Source organism: Setaria italica, chromosome I, assembly GCF_000263155.2.
Source record: "Setaria italica strain Yugu1 chromosome I, Setaria_italica_v2.0, whole genome shotgun sequence".
Classification (NCBI taxonomy): domain Eukaryota; kingdom Viridiplantae; phylum Streptophyta; class Magnoliopsida; order Poales; family Poaceae; genus Setaria; species Setaria italica.
In genome coordinates this window covers 41,405,649-41,430,367 of record NC_028450.1, presented here as the reverse complement: position 1 = coordinate 41,430,367, position 24,719 = coordinate 41,405,649, and the positions used below count along the sequence as shown (strand labels likewise).

The 24,719-nt window shown below is 44.6% G+C and overlaps 5 protein-coding genes across 5 annotated transcripts; 3 read left to right on the top strand and 2 right to left on the bottom strand.

Moving 5' to 3' along the window:
* Window positions 1-940: 940 nt before the first annotated feature.
* LOC101779114 (non-specific lipid transfer protein-like 1) lies at window positions 941-2,812 on the top strand. Its single transcript, XM_004954328.2, has 3 exons — window positions 941-1,620; window positions 1,841-1,867; window positions 2,540-2,812. The coding sequence occupies exons 1-3, from the start codon at window positions 1,275-1,277 to the stop codon at window positions 2,677-2,679; spliced, it is 513 nt and encodes a 170-aa protein (XP_004954385.1). The 5' UTR covers window positions 941-1,274; the 3' UTR covers window positions 2,680-2,812.
* A 1,174-nt stretch (window positions 2,813-3,986) lies between these two features.
* LOC101767110 (SKP1-like protein 11) lies at window positions 3,987-4,994 on the bottom strand. The gene has a single exon (XM_004955220.3). The coding sequence runs from the start codon at window positions 4,920-4,922 to the stop codon at window positions 4,221-4,223; it is 702 nt and encodes a 233-aa protein (XP_004955277.2). The 5' UTR covers window positions 4,923-4,994; the 3' UTR covers window positions 3,987-4,220.
* Window positions 4,995-13,723: 8,729 nt separating this feature from the next.
* On the top strand, window positions 13,724-14,282 carry LOC101778300 (protein LUTEIN DEFICIENT 5, chloroplastic-like). Its single transcript, XM_022828974.1, has 3 exons — window positions 13,724-13,794; window positions 13,950-14,015; window positions 14,085-14,282. Exons 1-3 carry the CDS (start codon window positions 13,777-13,779, stop codon window positions 14,280-14,282), a joined length of 282 nt encoding a protein of 93 aa, XP_022684709.1. The 5' UTR covers window positions 13,724-13,776.
* Window positions 14,283-14,437: 155 nt separating this feature from the next.
* LOC101778698 (uncharacterized protein YtoI) lies at window positions 14,438-15,850 on the bottom strand. Its single transcript, XM_004954327.3, has 5 exons — window positions 15,506-15,850; window positions 15,243-15,419; window positions 15,035-15,104; window positions 14,882-14,953; window positions 14,438-14,760 (listed from the first exon to the last, which is right to left on the bottom strand). Exons 1-5 carry the CDS (start codon window positions 15,767-15,769, stop codon window positions 14,705-14,707), a joined length of 639 nt encoding a protein of 212 aa, XP_004954384.1. The 5' UTR covers window positions 15,770-15,850; the 3' UTR covers window positions 14,438-14,704.
* A 4,996-nt stretch (window positions 15,851-20,846) lies between these two features.
* On the top strand, window positions 20,847-24,632 carry LOC101777905 (3-ketoacyl-CoA thiolase 2, peroxisomal). The gene is made up of 14 exons (XM_004954325.4): window positions 20,847-21,129; window positions 21,238-21,314; window positions 21,794-21,878; window positions 22,043-22,169; window positions 22,264-22,362; window positions 22,447-22,514; window positions 22,587-22,694; window positions 22,780-22,857; window positions 23,104-23,236; window positions 23,340-23,436; window positions 23,569-23,692; window positions 23,770-23,878; window positions 24,002-24,085; window positions 24,204-24,632. Exons 1-14 carry the CDS (start codon window positions 21,043-21,045, stop codon window positions 24,311-24,313), a joined length of 1,386 nt encoding a protein of 461 aa, XP_004954382.1. The 5' UTR covers window positions 20,847-21,042; the 3' UTR covers window positions 24,314-24,632.
* The last annotated feature ends 87 nt before the right edge of the window (window positions 24,633-24,719 follow it).

Sequence of the window (24,719 nt, the reverse complement as noted above, 5' to 3'; positions counted from 1 at the left end):
TTGACAAACAAAGGGCATGCAATCAGGCTAGCTAGTTTGGGCCTGTGCCTTTTTGGACCTTGTAGGTCGTTGGGCTATGTAGGAAGTGAAATTGAATTTTTATTGTTAGTAATTATTAATGAATTATACGAAAACTCCAAAATGATCGAAGAGGGTAAAAATCATTTTTATGCGTTTACTTTTTTTGTTCCCCCAAAATATATTAAAAAATAAAAAATAAACCTGGTAAACGGGATATTTGAATGAAATATTGTACTGTTTTCCTTTAAATTTAACTGAACGTTTTTCCTTCTAAGCGCGGTCTGCATGTGCAAGCGAGGATCAATCGAATGCTTGCAGTGAGAAAATAGATACCGTTGGAAATTGTTCTATGCGTGATACTTTGGTGTGGCCGTGTGGACCCTGTACCAAATAGATAAGGCATGCATGTCAACTGTAGACGTACAGAGCGTTTGAATCCATCAGGACACAGCTTCGCAACAGGTGTACATAGAAAAAATGGTAAACGTGCATCCAGTTCTATTCGTATCCGTTGCTGTTCTCTCTACGCATGCATACTTGTTATGTGTTTATTTACGAGATTGGTCTCCGATGGCAACTCGACCAGCTGACAAGACAAACTGTTATACAGCTCTAGCCTTCGGCCCTGTTTAGGTAACAGAGGCTAAACTTTAGCACCTGTCACATCAGATATCTAGATACTAATTAAAAGTATTAAATATAAGCTAATTACAAAACTAATTGCACGGACAAAGACTAATTCGTGAGATGAATCTATTAAGCATAATTAGTCCATGATTTGACAATGTGGTGCTACAGTAACCATTTGCTAATAATTTGACTTAGCTCACGACTTCTGCAATTAGTTTTATAATTAACTCATGTTTACTCCTCCTAATTAGCATCCGAACGATGTGGCGTATTGACCACTGAATAGTTTTATGGATACAGTTCGTGGACATAGAGAGAGGGAGAGGAATGAACTGCATTTGATTAAGCGATCTTAGCTTAGCTAGCTGGATAGAGATCTCACAGCTAGCATTCGATTGATCCTACTGTACAAGATAACCAAACAAATGGCAGCATGCGTTAGGAATGAACTGCACGATAATTTATACGCTTATCGCCCGGCTAGATGCCAAAGCATGTGCAGCGGCCGCGCAGCCTCCCCTCTCCTCCCTCCCTCCCTCCCACTTCCCTAGCCCACAGCCAGCGCCAGCCTCCCCTCTCCTCGCGCGGCCGCTAGTCGCGACACCAACCAAGGAACCAACCACATGGCGCGCCTCGGCCTCGGCCTGCTCGCGGCGGTGGCCGTCCTCGCGCTGGCGTCCGGCGCGGCGTCGCAGGCGCCGGCGCCGGCCCCGTCGTCATCGGTGGACTGCGGGGCGGCGGTGACGGGGCTCCTCCCGTGCCTCTCGTACGTGCAGCAGGGGAGCTCGCAGGGCAAGCCGGCCATGGAGTGCTGCGCCGGCGTCAAGGGCGCCCTCAAGAGCCCGGCCACCGTCGCCTGCCTCTGCGCCGCATTCAAACAGAAGTACCCCATCGCGATCAACATGACCCGCGCCGCCACGCTGCCCGCCGCGTGCGGCGAGGACCAGGCCGCCTTCAGCAAGTGCAACAGTAAGCGCTAACACAACCCGATCTCGTCTTATTCTTTTTTCCCCCCCTTGAGACAAGAGCCCATTTTTTTCAAAAGAAAGATGTGTAGGCCAAATCGTTTTAGTTTTGTTTTTCGTATGTTAATTTGTGATGAGTGAAACTCTGCGTATTGTATTTTGGTTTTTATTAGTTTTCCAGATCTTAGCTTTTTGGTTTAATTTTTATTATTATTTTCTTGCAGTCAAAGTGCCCGGCGCCCCTACTGAAGGTAACAGATACTACTCTGTTCTTTTTATTATTTTACAGTTTTTGCAAAATGATGCGTCCATTTTGAATTTTTTTTAGCATGTCTACGTTGCCAATTTTCGGTTCATTGGTATCAGTACAGAGTTATACACCAAAGATCGGGATAATCATATGTTAAAATTTAGGCCTAAAATAGGGCTGCATTGTGCCTAGATGGTGACAGTAGTGTGTTAGCTTTCTTGGCAGCAAAATGGTCCCAACTTCTAAAAAAAACATGAACAATGATAGATCAGACAGATTTTTGAAGCCTGAACGCTCTGCGTTTTCGTCTTGGCACGCTGACAGTCATCTGCAAGTGACACTCACGCGTAATCTGAATTACTAACGTCTCTAGGCCAAAATAAAATATAGGTGTGGGAGAGAGTGAGATGGGCCAGGTGTCAGCCAATTTTGTATCCATCAGGTCCATCTTAACTGGCATGCCTATTAGATCTCAGTAAATGATGTGGAGAGTCATCAGTTGTGCACTGAAAATTCCATCCGCAAATTCGGAATGCTATCTGAAATTAGCGCCTGAAACAAGTTCTGAACTGAAGAAAAACTTGGGTCTTGTATGCATTACCTTTTGTCCTTTAAGCTGTGCGCGTGATTCGCTTATCTTTCGTCGTCTCACTGCTCTGCTTCCATGTTGAAGGTCCTGCACCTGCTTCTGGATCGGCACCTGCCGCCAGCAGCCCAGGCGCATCGAAGTCGGCGGCAGCCCGATCGCCGGTCTCAGCGTTCGCCGTCGTAGCCGCTGTGGCCGCGCCTCTGCTCTCTTACTACTACCTCTGAAGATTTGTTGGATGATTTGATTATTTCGTTTGTGGATTGCTGTGAATCTCGTGATGTGCATCGAATTGTGCCATAATTCAGTGAGACTTGAATTGGGAGAGGCTGTTGCTGTTCCTCTTCGCCCGTGCTTGTGCCTTGCCTTGCCGGCTGTTCATTTTCAGGCCTTGTTAGGCACTCTCTCTCGACTTCGCTAGCCCATGTCAACTCTGCACTATCAGCTCTGCCTCTCTAGGAAAGCAGTATCCTGCAGGCTGCAAGGAGCTGTGTATTCACACCAGATGATGGGGGAAAAAACCGAGAAAGAAATAAGAAACTGCATGTTCAGTATCCAAAACGGAGAAGACACAGAATCAGTTATCTGTTCTCATGTCATTCTGTAAGGAATTTCTGTAGCCAGCTACTCCACCTCACGGCCTCACCATGGCAAGATTATGCCAAAACAGCACAATGGAACACACACTACTTTCCAATATTATGATCTGTTGCCAACTCATGTACTGAAAGATTCAGAACACATTCAGGGATTGGAATGCTATTCCCCAGTTCAATTCATACTCAGAAACCAGGCATAGTCTGAACTTGAATTACACTTAAACATAAGAACAAGACAAGATTGCTATCCATGACGTGGTGTAATCAAGTGCTACGAGTTAGTTGCATTCAAATCTGTTGTAGAGAACCAATACACGCTTGTATGGCCCACATGCCAGATCAGTACCAGAATATCAGGGACAGAGACACAGACCAACCTTCCTATTGTTGAACTGAATGTTATCAGACAAAAACAAAATCAACTTCAGGGTAAAATACTTGCTCCATCTTCATGCAAGCAGATCACTACAGAGATGAGGCACCAGTTGCAGAGCCACCAGCCATGCTACCAGTCTACCACCAATTGCACACATTTCAGGATTTTATATATTCATGCAAGCAGATCGATCAAGACTCAAGAATAGTCGAACAGATTGGTCAGACATAGAGAAACTCACGGAATATGGTTCAGTCAGTTCATGCAGGCAGTTCAAAATATTCACTGCAACTAAATAAAAGTAGAACTGCAGAGGATGAGCTATCATACTGCTTCCAATTGTACGGAACTGAACAAAACATGTCATGCATTTCGGCAACAAAAGAATCATGTCAGTCATGCAAGAAGATCAGTAGCAATAGGTAGAACACAATCGATCGATGGTGGTAGAACACATACAGGGCAGAAACTAATAGCAATTTCATGATATTAATCGAAAAATAACAGGTAAATCGGGATAGGATATTCATTCACTTCATCCTTCAGGCAAGCAGTTCAAATTTCCACCACACGTTCCATTCTGTTCTTCGACAAGGCGAAACGAAAATGCTAAGCAAGTGGTAGACCGAGTGTTGATCAGGACCTATCTACAGTTCTACACAAAGATAACTACGAAACAGTCACTACGATGCGCGTCAAGAGAAAAGACGCGGTAGAACACGGAGCCGCGCGCTAGGCCGGCAGATCTAGTGAGATGCTAGAGCAGAGCACAAAGTGGGTTCGAAGAATCCTACTAGTCGATGACCCAGGCGTGCTGCTGGCGCAACTTCGCCTCGTCCGCCGGGGTGAGGTCGTTGGGGAGGTTGAAGGTGTCGCGGATCTGCTGGGTGGTCTTGCCCTTGATCATGTCGGCGGCCCTCTGGCAGACGACGTCGATGAGCCCCTGGATGCTGAGGTGGTTGGCGGCGAGGAGGAGGTCGTACAGGTCGTCCGCGCTGAGGCCCTCGACGAGCTTGCGGTCCCACTCCTCCAGGTCCTCGGGCACCGCTGTGACGACGACGCTGCTGCTGCCGCCCGCGGTGCTGGGGTTGGAGTCGTGGACGGGCTCGTCGGCGTGCTTGACGCAGTACTCGATCACCGTGTCCAGAGTCCTCGCGACGGTGGTGGAGCGTTCGAGCGGGATGACGACGTTGTACGCGCAGTCGTCCTCGATCATGTTGCTGAGGACCACTGACAGCTTCGCCGCCGCCGCCGACATGGAACGCTCCTCCCCGTCCGCGCTCCGCAGGGTGATCATCTTCGCGCCGGCCGCCTCCTCCGCTTCCGCCACTGCCTTCCCCTTCTCCACCGCCGCCTCTCCCGTCCCCTCCTCCTCGGGCGCCTCCGCTCCATTTCCCTTCTCCTCCACCGGCGCTCCCTTCGCCGCCGCCATCGCTTCCTTCTCTCCCTTCTCCGCCTCCATCGCTCCCTTCTTCTCTCCCTCCGCCGCCGCCATCGCGCGCTCTCGCTCGCTCGACGACGAAACCCTCGATTCGCTAGGCGCCTTCGCCGTGGGTGGGTGGGGTTGGGTGTGCACGACGGGAATGATCGAGCCGGGGCCAGCGGTGGCGCCGCTTTATACTAACCCGCGCAGCCGCGCTTCACGGCTTCGGGTCAGAGCGAGACGAGGCCTGGCTGCCTGGCTGGCACCAGCCAATCCCATTTCCCGAACGGATTTGCTTTTTCGCTCCGAACAGTGGGCCCAACTCAAACGAGCTTCATTTCTGGGGCCGCTGATGGGCTTCTCTCGGCCCATTTTTGCAATTTCTCATACCGCAGAGCAGTCACACACTGCATGGTTTAGAAACAGAGCAATTTCTCATGCCTTTCACCGTAGAATTTCTATAACAAGTTACTCGTCTTGCTATCACAAAAATTACGCTCAAAATAACGCAATGCAACACTTACAAGTCCAACACATAAGTTCCAGGGTAGCACCATGTTTCTAAAACTCATCATCTCCGAGCGCACTCCGGGACCCAACACTCAAATCCTCTGTTCAATTCATCCATGAAACTGAAATGACAAGATAGGATCCTTATACATTCCGTCCAGAGTTCATCTAATGTAATTATGCTAAAAATTAATGCAGGCAACGCAGGTTTAATCTCATAGTATTTCGCAGTGACTGTGTCACACCCACATGATGCGAACACCCATTCAACAGAGTCAGTTCTCAATCGTACTAGTAGACTTCCTCCCAAGAAAAATGCAATATTATCACTAGTATCATGTATGCTATGTGATTGTTTATATACTTATAGTGTTTTAGCATTCGAGATTACGATTTACTCAAAGCACATGTCACATTCACACCATATGAAATTAAAGGAGAAAAGGATAGGAGAATTATACTGTATGTCTCTTAATCCAAAACTCAGAAGGAACAAAATCAGTTGCCATGTCATTCTGCATGAAATTTTGTAACCAGTTAACCACCTTACCATGACAAAAGCTTTGTTAAAATAGTAGAATGCAACACATTTTTTTAATATCATGACTTGTTTCCGACTCATGTAATGAAAGATGCAGAACATCATCATCTAAAAAAAATATGCAGAGCATATTCAGGGATTGAAATGTTTACTGCCCAGTTCATTTCAAACTGCAAACCATGCATAGTCTGTATTTGAGTTATACTGAGAGATAAGAGCAACATAGTAGTAGGCTTATGCATTATAAAATTTAGCTTCACCGAATCTTTCGCACGCACAAACCATTATATTATGTAGTGCATTACTGTAGACTAAAAGTATAGGATATTTGTATGAATGCATCTGTTGACGCCGGATTTTGACACATATTTTGAATCGGCGTCAAGGACGGAAAAGATTGGCCGACGCGGCAAGCTAAAAGCTACAGTTGGGAATCGGCCGATTGAAGCTACAGTGTTTTGGCCGATTGGCAAAAGGAGTCAGCAAGGATTGGCCGATTGGGAGCTGGAGCGGCTTGGCCAGTATGGGTCTAAAGTGGGCCGGAGAAAAGATTAGTTAAAGAAGAAGGTTGACCCGTGGGATATGATAACCAACTCCGATACGAGTTGTGTTTGTAAATATTTATTGTCATGTCAAGTTCGATGGCAAGCCGTTTGTGACGCAAGCACTGGAACCATTAGACCAGATGGAACTATGGAACGCACTAAAATACAATTGGAAAAAAAAGAGACTGGCATGATCTACTCAAAAAACACTCAAGTAGAGACAGAGTATGAATCATAATTGTTTGCTCCTCACCGTTCCACTGCTACATCTGAGTACTACTGCTACTTATTCAGAACCAACTCTACCACTGCTACTCTCGAAAGAACATCAACCAACTCTACTACTGCTACATATTCAGAATGTCTTCACCTTCTTGTTCACCAATAACACTGAGGAACTACAGCTACTACAGAAGTATCATGGCTCCATATTATTCACCCTTCACCTTCCTGCCTAGTCCGCCTGGCCTTCTTCTTCCACGAGCACTAAAGCAGGAGGAGCGGGAAGTACCACCTTCGCTAGCGAAATGGCCACCTGGAAATCAACCAAAATCCACAATTAGACGGTAATAACAACCAATTTCATAGAAATATGAGAACATTTTTGTGAAAGAATAACTTATGAAAATTGCAGTGGCAAAAAATAGCCCCAACAGTCACCGCAAGTATCAGTCATACAATATATGAATTTAAAAGGGTGTGTTGAAGGAAAGCAATACAAATTTCTAGAGTCTTCCCCACAACTCATGATCCATGATATTTTTCATGAAGCCACTAGATGTTGTTGCCATGAAGAAATTAGAATAGCGTAGAATATAGATATTTTTCTAGTGAAAACTCTAGAAGGAGGCACATGTCATCATCCTATGAACTCCCTTCGCCTATAAATAGAGATCCCCTTCCTTACCATGCCATTCAACCATGAGCATGGTAGATGAGTGGAGTATGGTAGAAGTAAAGGATGAATGTTAGGCTAGCCACTAAAGAGAGGGTGTTGTGCACTCTTGTATAATATTGTTGTGTTGTAATAAAGTTCTATTTCTTATAAGTATTAGTCTTCCGGTTGGGCTATATAGTTTCTAAGTACTTAGTGCATAAATTGTGATCCATCGAAGGTTGGATCTATCACCTGGGATCATAAGAGTTTGGACTTCATCGTAGGTTGGTTCTACCATCCGGAAGTGAGAAGGCGGTAATGATAACCAATTTCATCACAATATGAGAACATTTTTACGAAAGAATAACTTACATAGATGAAAGTTGTAGTGACAAAAAACAGCCCCAATGTGAATGCTGCGAAAAGCACTCACTCCTGCCAGGCGACTCCATATCTACATAGACAAATCATTATTCATTAGTAGTAAACTAACGAGAAAACAAAGACCCCTAATAAAAAAAAAGAAAATGGAGAGAAAAGTATATGCAACAGCAACTCATCTTGCTAAGATTGTGAACACGAAGAAGTAAACACCGATACAAAACCAGAATGACATCAGGGCAAACCAAGCGAAGGTGTGCGACATCCTCGATGGCAAACCAAGCGAAGGCGTGCGACATTCTAGGCGACTCGCGAGGGCCTTTGAGGGTTATGTAAATCACCAAGAAGATGTGAATCATGGTGACGGTGCTGAAAAAGATTCCGGTGAAACCAGAGGGCTTCCTGGGAAGTGGTCAGCCACTAGTTCTGCCGGGAACAGGCAAGCTCAGGGGAGGGAGGGGCGCCGCCGGGCACGTTGGGGGTGGGTATGAGCAGACCATACTTTGTGTAGCGGGTAGCTAAGGTGAAGGCGATCACACATGGGTATAGCATGAGCATGAGCACGACCTGAAGAGAATTGAGGACAGACTTGGTCTAGAAAAGAACAAAATTTCACAAAAAACAATGGATTCAGGACCGTTTTGAAGAAAACCCTACCAAGTCTAGAACTTTGAAAGAACGACAAGTAGTTACCTGAGCCACGGCGAGCGAGAACTGCTCCCGAACTACAAAATAGATGGAGAAAGGGTTTACAGGGAGGCAAAACCCCAAACAAGAGGAACAACAGATCAGAGGCAAAAAAAAACCCGAATCAAGAGGAACAACAGAAAGAACGAGCAACCAAATCAGGATCTCATTTCAGGAAGGAACCAACAGCTTACCAAGTTGCTTAGCAGCTAAAGTTCGTGCGGTGGTAAGAGCTTGGGTGACGGCGGCGGCGTCTGCGGTTCCAGTAGCGACAGCGGCAGCCTCGACATCTGCAGTTCCGGCACCGCCAGCGAGGGCGATGGTGGCGGCAATCTGCGCTTGATTCATTGTTGGCTCTCGGCTGTGGGCTGTGGCAACTCGCTGCTACTACTAGCAAAGGAAGCGCAAGCATCAGAAACTCAGATGACTAGATGAGGATGGGCTAGGTGGGTGGGGAGGCTATTATTTTATAGTCGAGTAGTATAGGTGAAATGGTCTGGTTGTTTGGCTTTACGCCTTTTCCCTCCTCCATTTGGAATGCCTCTATACGATTGTGGCAAAAAAGTTTTTAGTTTTCGAATTTCAAATGCCTCTGCACGATGGAGGCAAAAAAAAAACCCTGCTTCTTTTTTAGTCATTGATTTTCAATCTCGAATGCCGTTTTGCGTTGGAATTTAGGACAGAATGTCCATGCACAACTAGCTAGCACTCTTGATCCGCTTGCATGAAGTGTTTTCCACTCCCAAAATGAATGACATGTTGTTCAGTTGATTATTTTTGTGCGATTGGTTGCAGCAATGCAGCATGATTGCTCAATCTCTGCAGTTCTGCTTATATGATGTTGCACTGAACACTTTTATCATGAACTTGGTGCTCCTGTTCAGATCTAAGTTGATTTAAGTTGCAGGCTGTGATAGTTCAGTTCCAGTTAACAATAGGAGTATTGTGGTGATGGTTTTGCCATGTCTATCATACAAGCAAGCCTTGCTTCTCTCTTAACTGGTTCTGTAGCAACTAAGCTCTTAATCATCAGCAGGGGTGTAATGGATAAGGATCTAGTCTTGTCATTATTTTTTAGCACAAGTCATGCAAACTTGCTTCAGTTATTAATTGAACTTGGGGGAAAGCATTCCAAACCCAGAATATGTTCTGTATTCTCCAGAAGATGAATGGAGAGCAAACCAAAACTTGTGTCAACTTGGAATACGTATGTTGCATTGCTGCCTTAAGCACAAATTGATCATTGTATTTTAATATGAGGGGCAGCTAGGTAAAGAAATTCAACACAAATGCAGCATGGCATGAGAACTTCTCTGTTTGTTCTGTTTTCTTGTATACATATATAGTCATCATGTGGGTTGACACTTGACACTGATTGCAACCTGCCATAAGATTATACTTGTGCTGCAGTATTCCGTTATATGCATTACCGACCCCTTTCTCTCTTTTTTTTTGTCCTGGATGAAGTCTTCTACTACACTTGATCAAGGTGTTCTGGCAAGTAGTGATGATCTGCTCGCGTGGGCTGCATATATAATTATTCTGAAATGTATGTCATGAATATTGGGATGGCAGGTGCTCACCCCAGAAGCCCAATCCACCACCATTGTTTGGTGGCTGTCGGCAAGGAAACGTATTGACAAATCGTCTAGAAGAAGGTTGGATTCTCTCTTCGCGCTGACATCCTGGCGACTTTGGAATGAAATGAATGACAGGATCTTCAGAACAACCACAAGGCAGCCGTTGCAGCTGGCTGACAGGATCCGTGAAGAACTGGGATGGTGGTGCAACGCCGGACTAGTCGCAAATGTTCACAATGGCTAATGAACGTAGACTGAACTTTGATGGGGTTCTGCTCGCCCTTGTACTCTTTTTCTTTAGCTCTTTCTTTCTTGCATGCTGGTGGGGTCGCAAACTTGTGCCCAGGTGATAGCCAGCTCGCTGTAATTCGGTATTGTGTTTCGTTTTGGGTCGCTTCCCCTTCTCTTAATGAAATACGTGCGTTGCACGTTCTCGAAAAAAAATATGTCATGAATGTTCAGTGCAATTCAATTTGTGTAGGCTGGTTGCATGCTTACATCTTACTATATCTCTGCATTGGTCGGCTTGCATGAAGATGAAGTGAACATTTTATTCTAAGTTGGATGCACTCATTGAACGGTTGCCACGTGTTTGTCTCTGAAAAATTCTGGTACTGATTGTGGCATGTGTCCGGCACGTCGTCTTAGCTTTCTCCAAAAGATATGGTTGTCACAAACTCTTAAATCTTACTTCTCACCAGGATGCAAATTTTATTTATCATATGCTAGAGTATACTCCGACTATGCTTGTTGCTTGGTTTCATGTATGAACTTTGACAGAGGAATAGCAAGTTCAGTTCCAGAATGTGTTCTGCGTTCTTCAGTACATGAGCTGGCAAAAATGGTGCTGACCTGAAACATGTGTGTTGGTAAACATTTGTGCTGTTTTGAGCATAATTTGTCATAGCAAGGCAAGGTAACTTGTTATAGGAGTTCTGCAGTGAATGTCATGGGAAGTTATTCTGTAATGACATTGTGTTATTTTTTGCATTGTTTTGTGACACTGTCTCCTATTTTTTCGGCCAACACCCAACGGTGGGAGGCAAGGGTTCAGTTCGCATCATTTTCTTGCCCTGATCTAACTTTTGATGACAAATCTTAACACGTTTATTATAGCAATTGCCTGCATGCCATTCTGTGAACTTACTCTGACGAGGGACAGAGGCCATGCCAAACCATGTCCTGAGGAATCCAGGTGATAGCAGTCAAGCCGTTGAGTTGACACAACTGTCACATATGCTCAGTACATGATTACAAATGGTGGTAATCATGCTACCACCACTTGCATGTACTGAGCATATGTGACAAGCACTCAGCTCATGCAAGCAGATAAGAGAGCTAGATTAAATAGTAGACACTTTTGATCAAGACAGTACTAGAACATATGCAATAGCCAACAGAGAGACTGATCAGAAATAGCAGGCAAGTCAAAACTTCCACCACACATTCGATTCTGTTCTTCGACAGGAGGAAATGAAAAGGCTTTGTAGAGTCCATCTGAACCTATCGATCCGAGATAATGCGAGTACGAAGCAACCACTAGGACATTAGTCAGAAAGGAGGCAGTAGAACTGAACCGCTAGATAGGCGCATCCAGCGAGATGTTGGCGCAGCAATGTCTTCGAATCACAAGTTTTAATGACCGCAGGCAGTATTATTTATCCAAAAACAGTAATCACTCAGTTCTCATGTGATACCAATACACTTCCTCCTAGCATGTAGGTTTTGCCACTGCTTATGTAATGTTTATCTTTCGAGATGACGATTTGCTCCAGAATAGCGACGATTGTGCACTCTGTGGACAGGAGCCTGAAACGGCAGACCACCTCCTTGCACGATGCACCTACACTCAACAGGTGTGGTTGGCCGTCAGCTAAATAATAGGCATTCAGAACGTCCCACCGGCCCTGAATGACTCTCTGATGGAATGGTGGATACAGAAGCGAAGCAGACTCAACACCATCAGGACAAGAGGCCTCGATTCAACTTTCATGTTGGTCTCTTGGAAGATTTGGAAGGAAAGGAACGATCGAGTCTTCGCTAGGGCGACGGAAAAAACCCCAACGCAACTAACCAGGGCGATAACTGAAGAAGCCCTTCTCTGGTGTGCAGCAGGGGCGCGTTACCTCACAGCTCTCGGGTAGCATGTAGCTACTACTAGCTAGGAGACTATTCTCCAGGATTTTCTTTCCTAGGGTGCTCTTGTAATAACATGTAAGGGGAGTCTCGAATTTTGTACCCGTGTGCGTGCGCCCGGTTGGCCCGCGTAGTAAAAAAACATTTTCATTCTCTTCTTAATGGAATGATACGCAATTCTCCTGCGTATTCTAGAAAAAAAGAGATGACGATTTGCTCACCGCAAATATCAGTCATACAATATATGAATTCAAAAGGGTGGAAAATAGGAGAAGAAACTGTATGTTTCTGTATCCAAAACATAGAAGAAAGAGAAGACTGAATTAGTTGTGTCCTTCTGCATGGAATTGTTGTATCCAGTTACCCATCTTACTATGACAAAATTATGCTAAACAGCACAATGGAGCAATTTTTGTAGTATCGTGACTTGTTGCCAACTCATGCACTGAAACACGCAGAACTTATTCAGAGAATGAACTGCTATTCCCTTGTTCATTTAAAACTGGAAGCCAAAGCAGTCTGAAGCTGAATTATACTCAAACTTAAGAGCAAGATAAGATCATATCCATTACATGGTTATAATTAAGGTAAGATTTAGTTCCACAGAAACTTTAGTTGCAAAAAATTAGAGAGAACCTTTTCTTTTACACTCCCAAGTTGGTACCAGAATGCTAGAGACAGGCATCGATCAACCTTCCTATTATTCAACTGAGAACAAACACAACATTCAATTTAGGACAGAATGTCCATGCACAACAGATCACCATAGAGATAAGAGTGATCATTCAGTCATGCTACATCGTACAACCAAGTGGGTAAGATTTGAACACACAAGGCATGCATTTCAGTATTTTATATTAGCTTCATGAAAGCAGAGCAAGAGTACTGGCTAGAACACCTTGTTCAATTCCAGAATACAACTCGTTGGACATAAATGGAATAATTCATGAGTTAAACCAGAAGGCACAAGCACATCAGAATAAGTCATCCCACCCACTCACTTCATGCAGGAAGTTCAAAATATTCACTGCAACTTCATACAAGCAGAGGTGCAGAACTGGAAAACACAAGTTCAGCAATGATCTACAAGCAACGGTATGGAACTGGAAAACACATGCCATGCGTTTTGGGAATAAATAATCATCACGTAACGCAAGCAGATCAACAGCGATGGTGACCAGAACACAACGATTCAATGGTAGTAGAACAAATGGGACAGAGATAGATCAATTTCATGAGATAATCGGAAATGACAGGCAAACCAGGATGTGACTCATTCGCTTCAGGCAAGCAGTTTAAACCTTCCACCCGCACATCGATTCTGTTCTGCGACAGCACGAAACGACAGTGCTAACCAAGTGCATGGACCGAGTTGATCTGAACCTATCGTTGCAAGAGCAACCACTACACGATGGGCGTGAAACCACGTACAATGGCCTGTTGATTGAGATTCTGTGTCACTATTTTATTAGCTTAGGGCAACAGGGTGGGAATACTTAAATTTCCTTTTAAGAGCGTATATTTCCTTTTAGTGGCTGATTATACCTGTTGCCTACCACCATGTTGATTAATGCCTGAGGATTGGTTTAATCACTGTGGGATTCACGCAATCTCTTGGATTTTCAGTTACTTACCATTTGGTGGTGGACCAAGGAAATGTGCTGGTGACATGTTTGCCACTTTTGAGGTAACTTTTTTTAGATTTTTATACCTGGTTTCTTTCTTTATTTCAAGCTTTTGCAAGCCCAATATCTCATTTCATTATATTAGCAACAGAATGATCACAGTAGAGCTTGCACGACATTGAACTCAAAATAACATAGGCATACTGGGTCATTGCAGAATGTGGTGGCAACAGCAATGCTTGTCAAGCGATTTGACTTTCAGATGGCTCCAGGAGCACCTCCGGTATGCCTCTACCAGTTTCTGATTCGTTATAGTTAATACTGTATCCATTATTTATGATCAATATGATAGGTTGACATGACAACTGGAGCAACAATTCACACAACTGAGGGGTTGAAAATGACTGTTACTCGGAGGACAAAGCCACCAGTAATTCCAAACCTGGAGATGAAAGTTGTTTCTGATTCACAAAAACCCACACGTTCTACTCCAATGGTTGTTAGTGCTGCTGCTGTTGCTTCCGGAGAAGATCAAAGGGAACTCTCCTGATTTATGCAGTTTCAAACTGGACTGGCATACAGAATGAGTATGTTCTTTTAATCCTCCTCAGATTCAGTTACTTATTTCTCTGAAGTATTTTTGACTTGGCATGTGCATTAACTCACATTTTTCTCACTTCTCTTCCATCGTTGGCATATTTCTACTGAAAGATTATTTTAAGCATATCTATTTATATTGCTCTGGAAATATTTGACTAGTTTGCAACATTTGGTAGCGCAAGCAGTGCAACACAGAGAGTAAGTTTCCTGGTGTGGTACTTTTACAAGGAAAAGATCTCAAACTCTTCCGGGCTTATTTCTGCCGATTCTGGAGCGCACTCCTACTGATTGTAGATCTGCCTGCTGCCACTCAAAAGCACCATGGACATATTTACAAGAAGTTTTGGCTTCTGAGCATGGACTGCTGCCCTTCTAAATCTTCAGCAGGCCTTCCAACTCGCGAAGAACATCAGCACGGGTAATTATACCTGTTGATAGTGTGTCGAACCCATTAAGCTTGCAAAGTTACCAATGTTAAGGATAATACAAATCAAGTATGCATACATGCAGTCCTTTTGTCTCTTAACTGTTCGCCATTCTGAAACTCACCTATTACTTGTTCATCCTGATTTACAATTGGTACTCTGTGGATCTTCTTCTTGAGCATCAGAACCGCAGCATCTGTAGATGTTACACATGTACTCTTAGATCTAACTTAAAGCATACGTGGAAAGAAAAAGGTGATATGAAAACAACAATTACCCATCACTGTTTTATCTGATGCTAGTGTGATGGCTGGAGAGGTCATTACTTCTTCAATCTTTGTTTGTGGCTGTTACAAGCAGCAATAGATCAGTAGACGGAATGGATTTTCTCCTTCGCTCTTGTATGAAACTAGCAACTTGTTATGTGTGTGCTTGCGCCCAAGTTGTGTGAGAGAGAGTGAGAAAGAGGGGAAGGGAGAGCTGACCCCATGGGAAGCTTTGGCCCGGTCATTCTTGACGACTACCCCAACACATCTGAGGCTGCTGTCTACGACTGGAAGCCCTGACACGGCCTCAAAGTGGCATTCGACCTCCTCTAGTGTCTGCTCTGCTGTGGCCACTAGCACAGGTGTTGACATGGTCTCACTCAAGAGAGCCACGCGCTGTATTCACCGCTCAGAGTTCAGCTAGAGCTGAAGGAGATCAAGACAGATAACAATGACAGCTTTAAGAGTTCCAGATCAAGTACCTGATCTCCTTCTTGGACAGCCTCCTGTGACTCAAGGTAGGCACGGAGATCATCGTAGCTGAGAAGGAAGGAGTTCTCAGGCCACTCGCCTGAGATGATCGCCTCAGGGTTCTCGTCAAGCTCAAGCCGGACGCTGGCGTCAACGAAAGTCGACGCTCTGCACTGAAAGGTTGGTGATCGCTTTGCAGCACTTCTCCTAGTTCCTGTGTTGATCTTTGCCCCTCTGGCAATGGAGCAACTCTGGAGGGTGTTGATGCATGCCATGGATGGAAGGAAACTATTGGCGATCACTCTTTGGTGGGTGGCTCACTGGTTTCTGTATGTTCTTCTGCAGATCCTTGCAGGGGAGGGGGGGATTTATAAAACGACAAGTCAGGGAGCTGAGGTGGATAGGAATGCATGGAAGGCCTGGCCCCACCATCCACCAGTGACTGGTACTGCTGACGGATACTACTGATGGACTTTTGACTGGATGCCCCTGCTTTTCAATTAGGATTACCATCTACAGTACTGCAGGTTGATACTTGGAGTAACCAAAGGTGACTGATATGCCCAGAGTGAGCAGCTGTGACTTGCAGTGAGCTGAATTAAAATTGAATTACCAAGTTATCGGTGGGACAAGCAAGAGTTGGATCTGGATATGTGCCCAACTCTGAGGGCGACACCAGCAAAAGCTGCGTTGGGTGAAGGAGGCTGGTTTTCAGTCTGTCGTTGCTCTGAATCTGCCCCCGTTTCGGATGTGGATTGACGTGGAATTTGGACGGGCCGCCTGCTGGAATTTGGGCTTCCCCTCCAAGGCTCCAATGATGGGTTCTTGTACAGGGACGGGACGGCCGACGTGGCGCGCTGTGACTGGCCGCCGAGATCCCGTGGGCCCCGGTCACGTGGCAGTGGATAAGGTGACTGAGTGCCTCTGGATACCTGACGTCTTGGTACAATGGCCTGTTGATGAATTCGAAGTTGCTGAATTTTTCTTCCTCCAGTTTCGTGGCCAATGGCCTGTGAATTTGTCCAGTACGGTTGGCCTCTTGTTTTGGTAACTAGTGTTGCACTTCCTTGCTCCGGCGAGCTCACGGTTTCGATGGAAGCCGCGGGCAGCAGTGGTAGTGATGATCGTCCACTGGTTTTGGTGCGCGCAATGTTTTTTGCTGCTACAGCGGATTTTTGTTTTGGTGCTGTGCTGTAGCAATTGGTAATGCCAGTGATAGCTGCTTTCAAGTACGAGTAATCTGTACTGGGGTTATTTGCTGTCCGTGTACAGATATTTTTCAAAATACGTCAGGATTGAATGGGTTTCATACAAATTACTCCCCACCTGCACGCGTCCTTCAAGTAGGTTTGGTTTGCTGCCGCCGTCTGCCCTGACAAAGATATCGAGTCTGATTCGTTTGTTGCTAAAATTTTGGTATTTTTTTATCACCGTTTGGTTTGTTACTAAAATTTAACAACTTCTTCTATTTATCTTACCAAAATATTGGCAAGTTTTGCATACCTAAGTTTTGGCAAGCAACCAATCAGACTCATCGGCCAGCCAAATATTGGCGACCGATTTAGCTGCCTAGGAATCGGCCCGACGCAGGGTTCAAAAATGAACTACGGATGGGAAGGCTGGCCAAAGCACGCCAAAAATTGGTTGGTATCCAAGCGCGAACCTTGCACGTGGTCAACGATCAAATTTTGTTCCGGGATGGCTTATCACTGACAATGCTCTAATTGCGTATGAGTGCTTGCATACTATCAGGTAACAACTCTCTAAGTAGCCATATTTTACCATAAAGCCATAATTTGCCATAAAAAATTGATATGATGAAGGCTTATGACAGAGCGGGGTGACCTTACCTTCGAGGTTGCTTACAGAAATTGGGTTCTGCTCCTTCGTGGATAGATATAGTCATGAGATGTGTCACGGAGGTTCGTTATGCAGTAAATGTAAATGGAGAACTTACTGACCCGGTTGTTCCAACCAGAGGCATTAGGCAAGGAGACCCAATTAGCCCATATTAGTTTATCTTATGTACCGAAGGTCTTTCATGCTTGTTGAAGAAAAAAGAGGAGGAAGATGAATTAAAGGGTTGTGTAATGGCAGAAGTGACTTTGAAGATTTTGCTACATGAACTTATACTAAGAGCGGTACTTATTCAGTAAAGTCTGCCTATAATTTGGCACGTTCCTTATCCTTCCTTGAATCAAGAGGTCGTTCTGGAACTGGAACGGTGTCAGATTCCATGTGTGTAGCAAAACAGTGGAAGAAACTTTGGTCTGTGAAGGTTCCAAGTAAAATGAAAATTATACTTTGGCGTATAGCACATGATTGTCTTGCTACAGGTTACCAGCTGCAGAGGCGCAATGTATTTGTTATGCCTGATTGTTGTTTCTGTGGCAAAACTGAAAAGTAGAACATTGATTTGCAATGTGCCCCCGTGTGTGGTGAGAGCGAGATGGAGTCCAACGACGGATGTAGCTAGACCCCGGCGCGCTGTGAGGCAGCCTGCGAGAGGTCCGGATTCGGTGGTATCAGTCTGTCAGGTGGAGTGTAGTGTCTGCAGCGGTATTTTGGTGGAGGGTCCCGCATGGCGGTGACCTCCTCGGTTAGGTGCAGTCTGCTTCCGTCAGGTTCCCTGTCGATGCAGGGCTACCCATGAAGGTTTCGACGACTATACGAGGGTGATTGTTGGTGGGTGCCACGAATTTTATAGACTCCGGTTTTGCTGCTGCGGCGAGTGGACTGGTTACCCGTATTGACGTACCAATCCAACTGAGCAACCCTTTCTTTGTTTTTTTTTCTTTTCTTTTTTCTGCCTATAGCCTCCCCGAGCTATAGTCTTATATTACCTTCTCTATTAATTAATACAAACTCGGCCGGGCCTTCAGTTTAATTTTTTTTTTTTTGCGATGTGTCAGTTTGCTTCCTCTATCTCGAAAGGAGTGAAACATCAGTTTGATATTGATCTTGGTAGGAAACATTTGATAAATGCAAATAAATGGTTGTTTGATCTCCTGGACAGATGCAATGAAATACAAGCAATAGTGGTTGCTGTAGTGTGTTGGCATATTTGGGAAGCCCGAAATGAAGTGAGAAATTCTGCTGCAAAAGTTTGTCCAACGACAATTGTTATGCATCGTCTGAAACCGATTCAGCCACTTAGGTGTGCACCCCCAAAGGATGTCATGAAGTGGGCTCCACCGCCGCCTGATTTGGTTTGTGTTAATGTTGATGCAACAATCTTTACCTCCTCTTCGAGTTCGGCCATTGGTTTCGAAATCATTTGGGTATTTGTCTGATGGCTTGTCGTAAGTCTTTTAGTAGCATCACCTCACCAGATGTTGCAGAGGCTCTTGTTCTGCGTTGTGCTGTTGTTCTTGCCCTCGAAGAAGGTTTCCGCAATGTGATATTGCAATCCGATTGCCTTACCTTGACTTTGAAGATAAATGCACCTGCTAGAGATAGTAGCTGATACCAAACCACTGACATGTAATTTTTTTTGTGTGTCTTTTGTTCATATAAGTCGTAGTGCTAATAAGCTGGCTCATGTACTGGCTCGATCGGGTGAGCTCTGTGCTTATCCGATCTTTCCACATTGTATCCCTGGTTGCATACAGGAAATTGTGTACTCTGAAATTGTGACTTAACTAAAAGAGCCAACCTTAATTAAAAAAACGACCAAATTTTGGTATGGCTGTCGCAGGCACACTCATCCAAACGCGCCCTCAATGTTCGATGGGCCTCTGCCGGGCTAAGGGAAATACAGGCTTGCTGCTTAGTCGGCATATGCATGGGCCGTGCAACAGTATAGTGGGCCGGTACGGAGCCCAACATGCATAATGGAGCAAAATAAAACAAGTTGGCAGGCCGTTAGGGGCACTTGTCCGGACCGACCAAAGCCTGCGTCAGTGGTGACGCCAGGTGTGTGGAGCCCGACAAATTCATGAGTCACGGCACGTTCCGTTCCATGCGGACATTAGAATATCCACACATGCATATCCTCCACATATTTCAGGGGGCATACGGCTATTTCCAGGTACAAATAAAGATTATACGTTGGTTCATGCCATGGCACCGCCTTTTCCAATAATGTTTCAAGTAGACCCAAAAGAAATCGGCAGGAACCGTTCTCTTTTTCTAACAAATGACGTGACGGCTGGAGAACATGAAGACGGTAACGAAACTTACTATGCTTGTCTGGTCGGCATACCTAGATGTTATAGTATTTGATTAAAATTTAATGAAACTATGTTTTTTTTTAAAAACGAGCCAGCAGGAGAGCTGCTGCTATATTAAAAGAGAGGAAAAGCTCGACGGACTGTATACAAACATACTATACAAGCCGTACACTCGCATCCCAAAAACGGGGAGGCATAACTCCGCTATAACAACTAAGTACAAAACGGTTGCCTATCCTGAGAGAAGGTCCCCCAAGTATTTAACTCCCACAGCGAGAGCTTGGTTCTTGATGCCGTCGGTTATCTGGGTAACCGTCTTATCTTTGTGTTGGAAGACCCTCCGATTTCTCTAGCCAGATCTTCCAAAGAACGAGGATAATAAGGGTCCGCAACCCTTTTCCCCGTTCCCCCTGGCCACCGGGCTAGGCATCGGTGAAACTACGTTGAATTTGTATTGATTTGATAGATCAATAGTTAATCATCCAATGAGACTAAGAACGATATGATTTCATAAACAAAGTATTTAGCTATCGGTCCTCTTAAGTACTCCCTTCGTATAGGAAAAGGAAGTCGTTTTGGACAGCGACACGGTCTCCAAAGCATTACTTTGACTCCTTATTTTTATAAAAATATTTATCAAAAAATGATATATGTATATTTTTATGAAAGTATTTTTCAAGACAAATCTATTTATATAGCTTTCACATTTCCAAACTCAACAACTTAAAAGTTATTCATGATTTATATTCCCAATGTTTGATCCAAACCTTGTCCAAAACGACTTCCTTTTCCTATACGGAGGGAGTATAAGAACCAGACTAACATCGTGAAACAGAGCTAGAGATAACTTATTAACAAAAATTTGTGGTCACAGTTACACCGACTAAATATCTAGAATGTTACAAATCAGTGACCTGGAAAAAAAAAGAGCTGATGGATCAATAAAAAAAATCAGGCTTAAGGACAAACACACAGTTTCTTTGTCCTAAGAGGCAACTCCCAGAAGATGCAAAAAATTCGCAAAAATGGAAATGCAAATTTTTTGGGCATAATGCACAAGTTGACCAAAAAGGCAGAGAAATCATAAACGTGCAAGCAAAAGCTTCGCATGTATCTTCTCTGGCGGGCATGGCCTGGTGTGATCCTGATTTCCTGATCCCAATCCGTGCCCATGCCGTTGCCGTACGCTGGATAAACACGGGTCGCCATCTTGCTTGGGCTGCGTGCTTTCCTGACTCGCTACGTGCCGGCGCCGCGCCATAAGAGGAAGCCAAGCAAATCCGCAACCACCTCGCTTCCGCCTCCCCTTCCTCTCATTAATTCCCTTCCGATAACCCCAACGCGCGCGCGCGCGGCACCGAGCAAACCAGCCGGCCATGGAGAAGGCGATCGATCGGCAGCGGGTCCTCCTCGCCCACCTCCTCCCCTCCTCTTCCTCGCCCTCCTCGCAGCCGCAGCTAGCGGTGAGCTCCTGATCTCCTGGTTGGGTTGGTTCTGGTTCATCTCTCTTGTGTGGGTTGGCTGATCGATTTCTTGCTGCGTGCCGGTGGCGGCGGGCGTTCGGTGTTCAGGCGTCGGAGTGTGCGGCCGGGGACAGCGCCGCGTACCAGAGGACCTCCTCCTTCGGAGACGATGTCGTCGTCGTCGCGTAAGCCTTCCTCTTACCGCTTTTTTCCCCTTCCCCCCACTCTTTCGTAGGGAGTGCTCCTATTTTAGTTGTTTAGGAAACCTCTTTAACATGCTGCCTGCGCTACCTAGATAAACTGATAGAAATTGGAATTGTTACCGCGCCCCACCAGATCGTATCGATGGACTTATCTTTTTTAGTATATTTACATGGTGGATATAGACAGCCATGACACGGTGATGATACTGAACATCCACCCCACTGAGTCACTGACCTTGTCCTGCTACTTAGCAACTAGAATGCGTAATCAGTCAACTAATTTACAGGAATAAGTAAGATAAGGATAACACTATGCACAAACAGACGAATCGAAAATGTTCAAAATAGAACAGTTAGCAACCTTGATTGCAAGGCTTTGGTCCTTTTCATATCAATCAATATGCTGCACATGTACGGTTGATGGATACTATACCTCTTCCTTCCGTGCTGTCTCACTGCAGTGCATACCGGACGCCGATTTGCAAGGCCAAGCGAGGAGGTTTCAAGGACACGTACCCAGAGGACCTCCTTACCGTTGTTCTCAAGGTTTGCTTCTGTTATCTTATTATTAATCTGCTAGTTTTCGCAACAACTGGCTGGCTGTGCTGAAACATAAGAGTTTTCGTTACAATTGGTTGGCTGTGTGCTTAAACAAAAAGTTTTCACGTGCTCATTATTCATGTTCTGTTACTTTCGTTTTGCACCTGTAGGCTGTTCTGGACAACACTAAAATCAATCCTGGTGACATTGGTGACATTGTGGTTGGGACGGTTCTAGGTCCAGGTTCGCAGCGTGCAAATGAGTGCAGGATGGCTGCTTTCTATGCTGGATTCCCTGGTAAACCCCTATGTTAGCAATCGTGGTGCTATCATTTGAAGAAGAGGATTCTATCTTCTGGACAAAATTTGACTATCCCATTTTATTTTTGTAGAAACTGTTCCTGTTAGAACTGTCAACCGGCAATGCTCATCTGGCTTACAGGCAGTAGCTGATGTCGCCGCTGCTATAAAGGCTGGTTTCTATGACATAGGTAATTGCAGCATGCTGAATACCATGCTAGTCTTGCTGCTGTGGTTTAGTTTGTGTGCTGAATTGCTGTTTTCCCTCCAAACAGGGATTGGTGCTGGTCTGGAATCCATGTCGATAAATTCCATTGGTTGGGAAGGACAAGTAAACCCCAGGGTAAGGATTATAATCACACTGTACATTGATACTGATATTCTTTTTATTTCTATGACACATTCTTCTCTGCAGATAAGTGCATTCCAGAAAGCACAGGATTGTCTTCTGCCCATGGGAATTACTTCTGAAAATGTTGCTCATCGATATGGTGTCACCAGGCAAGAGCAAGATCAGGCTGCTGTGAGTTCCTTAGGCACAAACTGTTTTAATTTTATCATTTCTTTCTTTCGATTAAGATGGAAATCAAAGCTTCATATTTTATCAGGCTGAGTCTCATAGGAGAGCTGCTGCAGCCACGGCTTCTGGAAAATTTAAGGATGAGATTGTCCCAGTGCCAACAAAGGTAGGAGGCATTGAAACTAATATGCTTCTTCCGCCACGGCCCCCTTTCCAGTAGAAACTAGCAACAGCTTAACCTAGTTTTAACTGCATCACCTTAGCAGTAACTAATATGCTTGTTTTTTTGGGAGGCCCCTACTGCTGAACTAATATGCTTGTTGTCAGACCAATTTTTCAGTCTAGTTTTCTAGGAAAAGAACATGAATTTTCTAGTGGTTATTATTATACTGACACTGTCCATACTGTGCAGATCGTTGATCCTAAAACTGGAGAGGAGAAGAAAGTTGTGATATCAGTTGATGATGGAATTAGGCCAGGGACCACAGCATCTGGATTGGCGAAGCTTAAACCAATTTTCAAAAAGGATGGGACTACAACTGCAGGTGCTGCAGAAGACAACTATTTTCATTGACACTCCCCTGCATCCTGAGTTTTTTTTTCACTCACTACTGAAACATCATCTGATAAATCATTCAAACTGTGTAGGCAATTCTAGTCAAGTGAGTGATGGTGCTGGAGCTGTTCTTCTCATGAAGAGATCTGTAGCTTTGAAGAAAGGGCTTCCTATTCTTGGTGTTTTCAGGTATTTTATATGCCTTTACATATATACATACAACATCTTCATTAGTTCACATTGTTTTTATCATCATTGTTTTGACATATACTATCCTCAGTTCATTCTTACACTAAAATGTTTCTTGACATAATCTATTAGGAGCTTTGCTGCTGTCGGAGTGGATCCAGCTGTAATGGGTGTTGGTCCTGCTGTAGCCATTCCTGCTGCAGTGAAGTCTGCTGGCCTTGAGATTGAAGACATTGATCTCTTTGAACTGAATGAGGTCTGTTTATTAGTCATATTCCACAGCTTTTCTGTCATCTATTAACAACAGCTGATTACCAAGTCATCCACTTGCAGGCATTTGCCTCTCAATTTGTCTATTGCTGCAACAAGCTGGGATTGGACCGATCCAAAGTAAATGTGAATGGAGGCGCGATTGCCATGGGACACCCTCTGGGTGCAACAGGTAACTGAATTATACTTGTATGCGAGATTGTCAGGAAAATAGAGTACCGCTGCCATTGTGGTACCTGTTACCAGGTCATCTGAGCAAAGTCATATAAGCTAGTGGTTTCTTTTTGTTGTTCAGGTGCACGGTGTGTGGCTACTCTTCTGAATGAAATGAAGCGCCGAGGCAGAGACTGCAGATTTGGTGTCGTCACCATGTGCATCGGTTAGATTTATTATCTCCATCATGCTCGTTGTTAGATACTTGCATTTGCATTTGCAAAGGCAAAAGGATGCGTAACGCGTAAATGTAATTTGACCATATTGCTTTGTGTCGATTGCAGGATCTGGGATGGGCGCAGCAGCTGTGTTTGAGCGGGGAGACACGGTGGATGAACTCTCCAACGTTCGGGACATCCAGTCACACAATTTTCTATCTAGGGACGCCAAGTAGAATTGCAGAAACATTGTCAAGAAGTAAGCCTGCTATGTTAGTACTACAAAATCCGTATGTTTTTTCACAGACACTACGATACGAGAATAAAAGGGCATCATACAGTATCCTGTTGTAGCCACCCTTGGATGAAAACGAGAGAGAGAGAAAAGGGTGTTGTGACCAAAAAGCTCAATGTTCTGAGCTTGTTCTGTTATTGGCTTATTTCCCGGATCTGAAGAGACAAATGAGTTCCTCATGCCTTCTGTACTTTGACCAAAAGGATAAAAATAGCACCTTTGTTAACCAGGCTGATTGGGAATTGCCGATCTGTTTATTATATGCATGCTTTATCGATCCAGATTCTGAATGAACTGGTACCGGATTCTGGGAGTACAGATTACAGGTGATGCTCCAGTATATTTGG

Coding starts and splice junctions, on each gene's coding strand:
- LOC101779114 (XM_004954328.2), top strand. CDS start 1,275: ATGGCGCGCCTCGGCCTCGGCCTGCTCGCGGCGGTGGCCGTCCTCGCG. Junction 1,621..1,840: donor CGCCTTCAGCAAGTGCAACA/GTAAGCGCTAAC, acceptor ATTTTCTTGCAG/TCAAAGTGCCCGGCGCCCCT. Junction 1,868..2,539: donor GCCCGGCGCCCCTACTGAAG/GTAACAGATACT, acceptor TCCATGTTGAAG/GTCCTGCACCTGCTTCTGGA.
- LOC101767110 (XM_004955220.3), bottom strand. CDS start 4,922: ATGGCGGCGGCGGAGGGAGAGAAGAAGGGAGCGATGGAGGCGGAGAAG.
- LOC101777905 (XM_004954325.4), top strand. CDS start 21,043: ATGGAGAAGGCGATCGATCGGCAGCGGGTCCTCCTCGCCCACCTCCTC. Junction 21,130..21,237: donor CCTCGCAGCCGCAGCTAGCG/GTGAGCTCCTGA, acceptor TTCGGTGTTCAG/GCGTCGGAGTGTGCGGCCGG. Junction 23,693..23,769: donor ATCTCTTTGAACTGAATGAG/GTCTGTTTATTA, acceptor ATCCACTTGCAG/GCATTTGCCTCTCAATTTGT.
- LOC101778300 (XM_022828974.1), top strand. Junction 14,016..14,084: donor TGGCTCCAGGAGCACCTCCG/GTATGCCTCTAC, acceptor TCAATATGATAG/GTTGACATGACAACTGGAGC.
- LOC101778698 (XM_004954327.3), bottom strand. CDS start 15,769: ATGGCATGCATCAACACCCTCCAGAGTTGCTCCATTGCCAGAGGGGCA. Junction 15,105..15,242: donor GGGCCAAAGCTTCCCATGGG/GTCAGCTCTCCC, acceptor TGCTTGTAACAG/CCACAAACAAAGATTGAAGA. Junction 14,761..14,881: donor TCAGGATGAACAAGTAATAG/GTGAGTTTCAGA, acceptor CACTATCAACAG/GTATAATTACCCGTGCTGAT.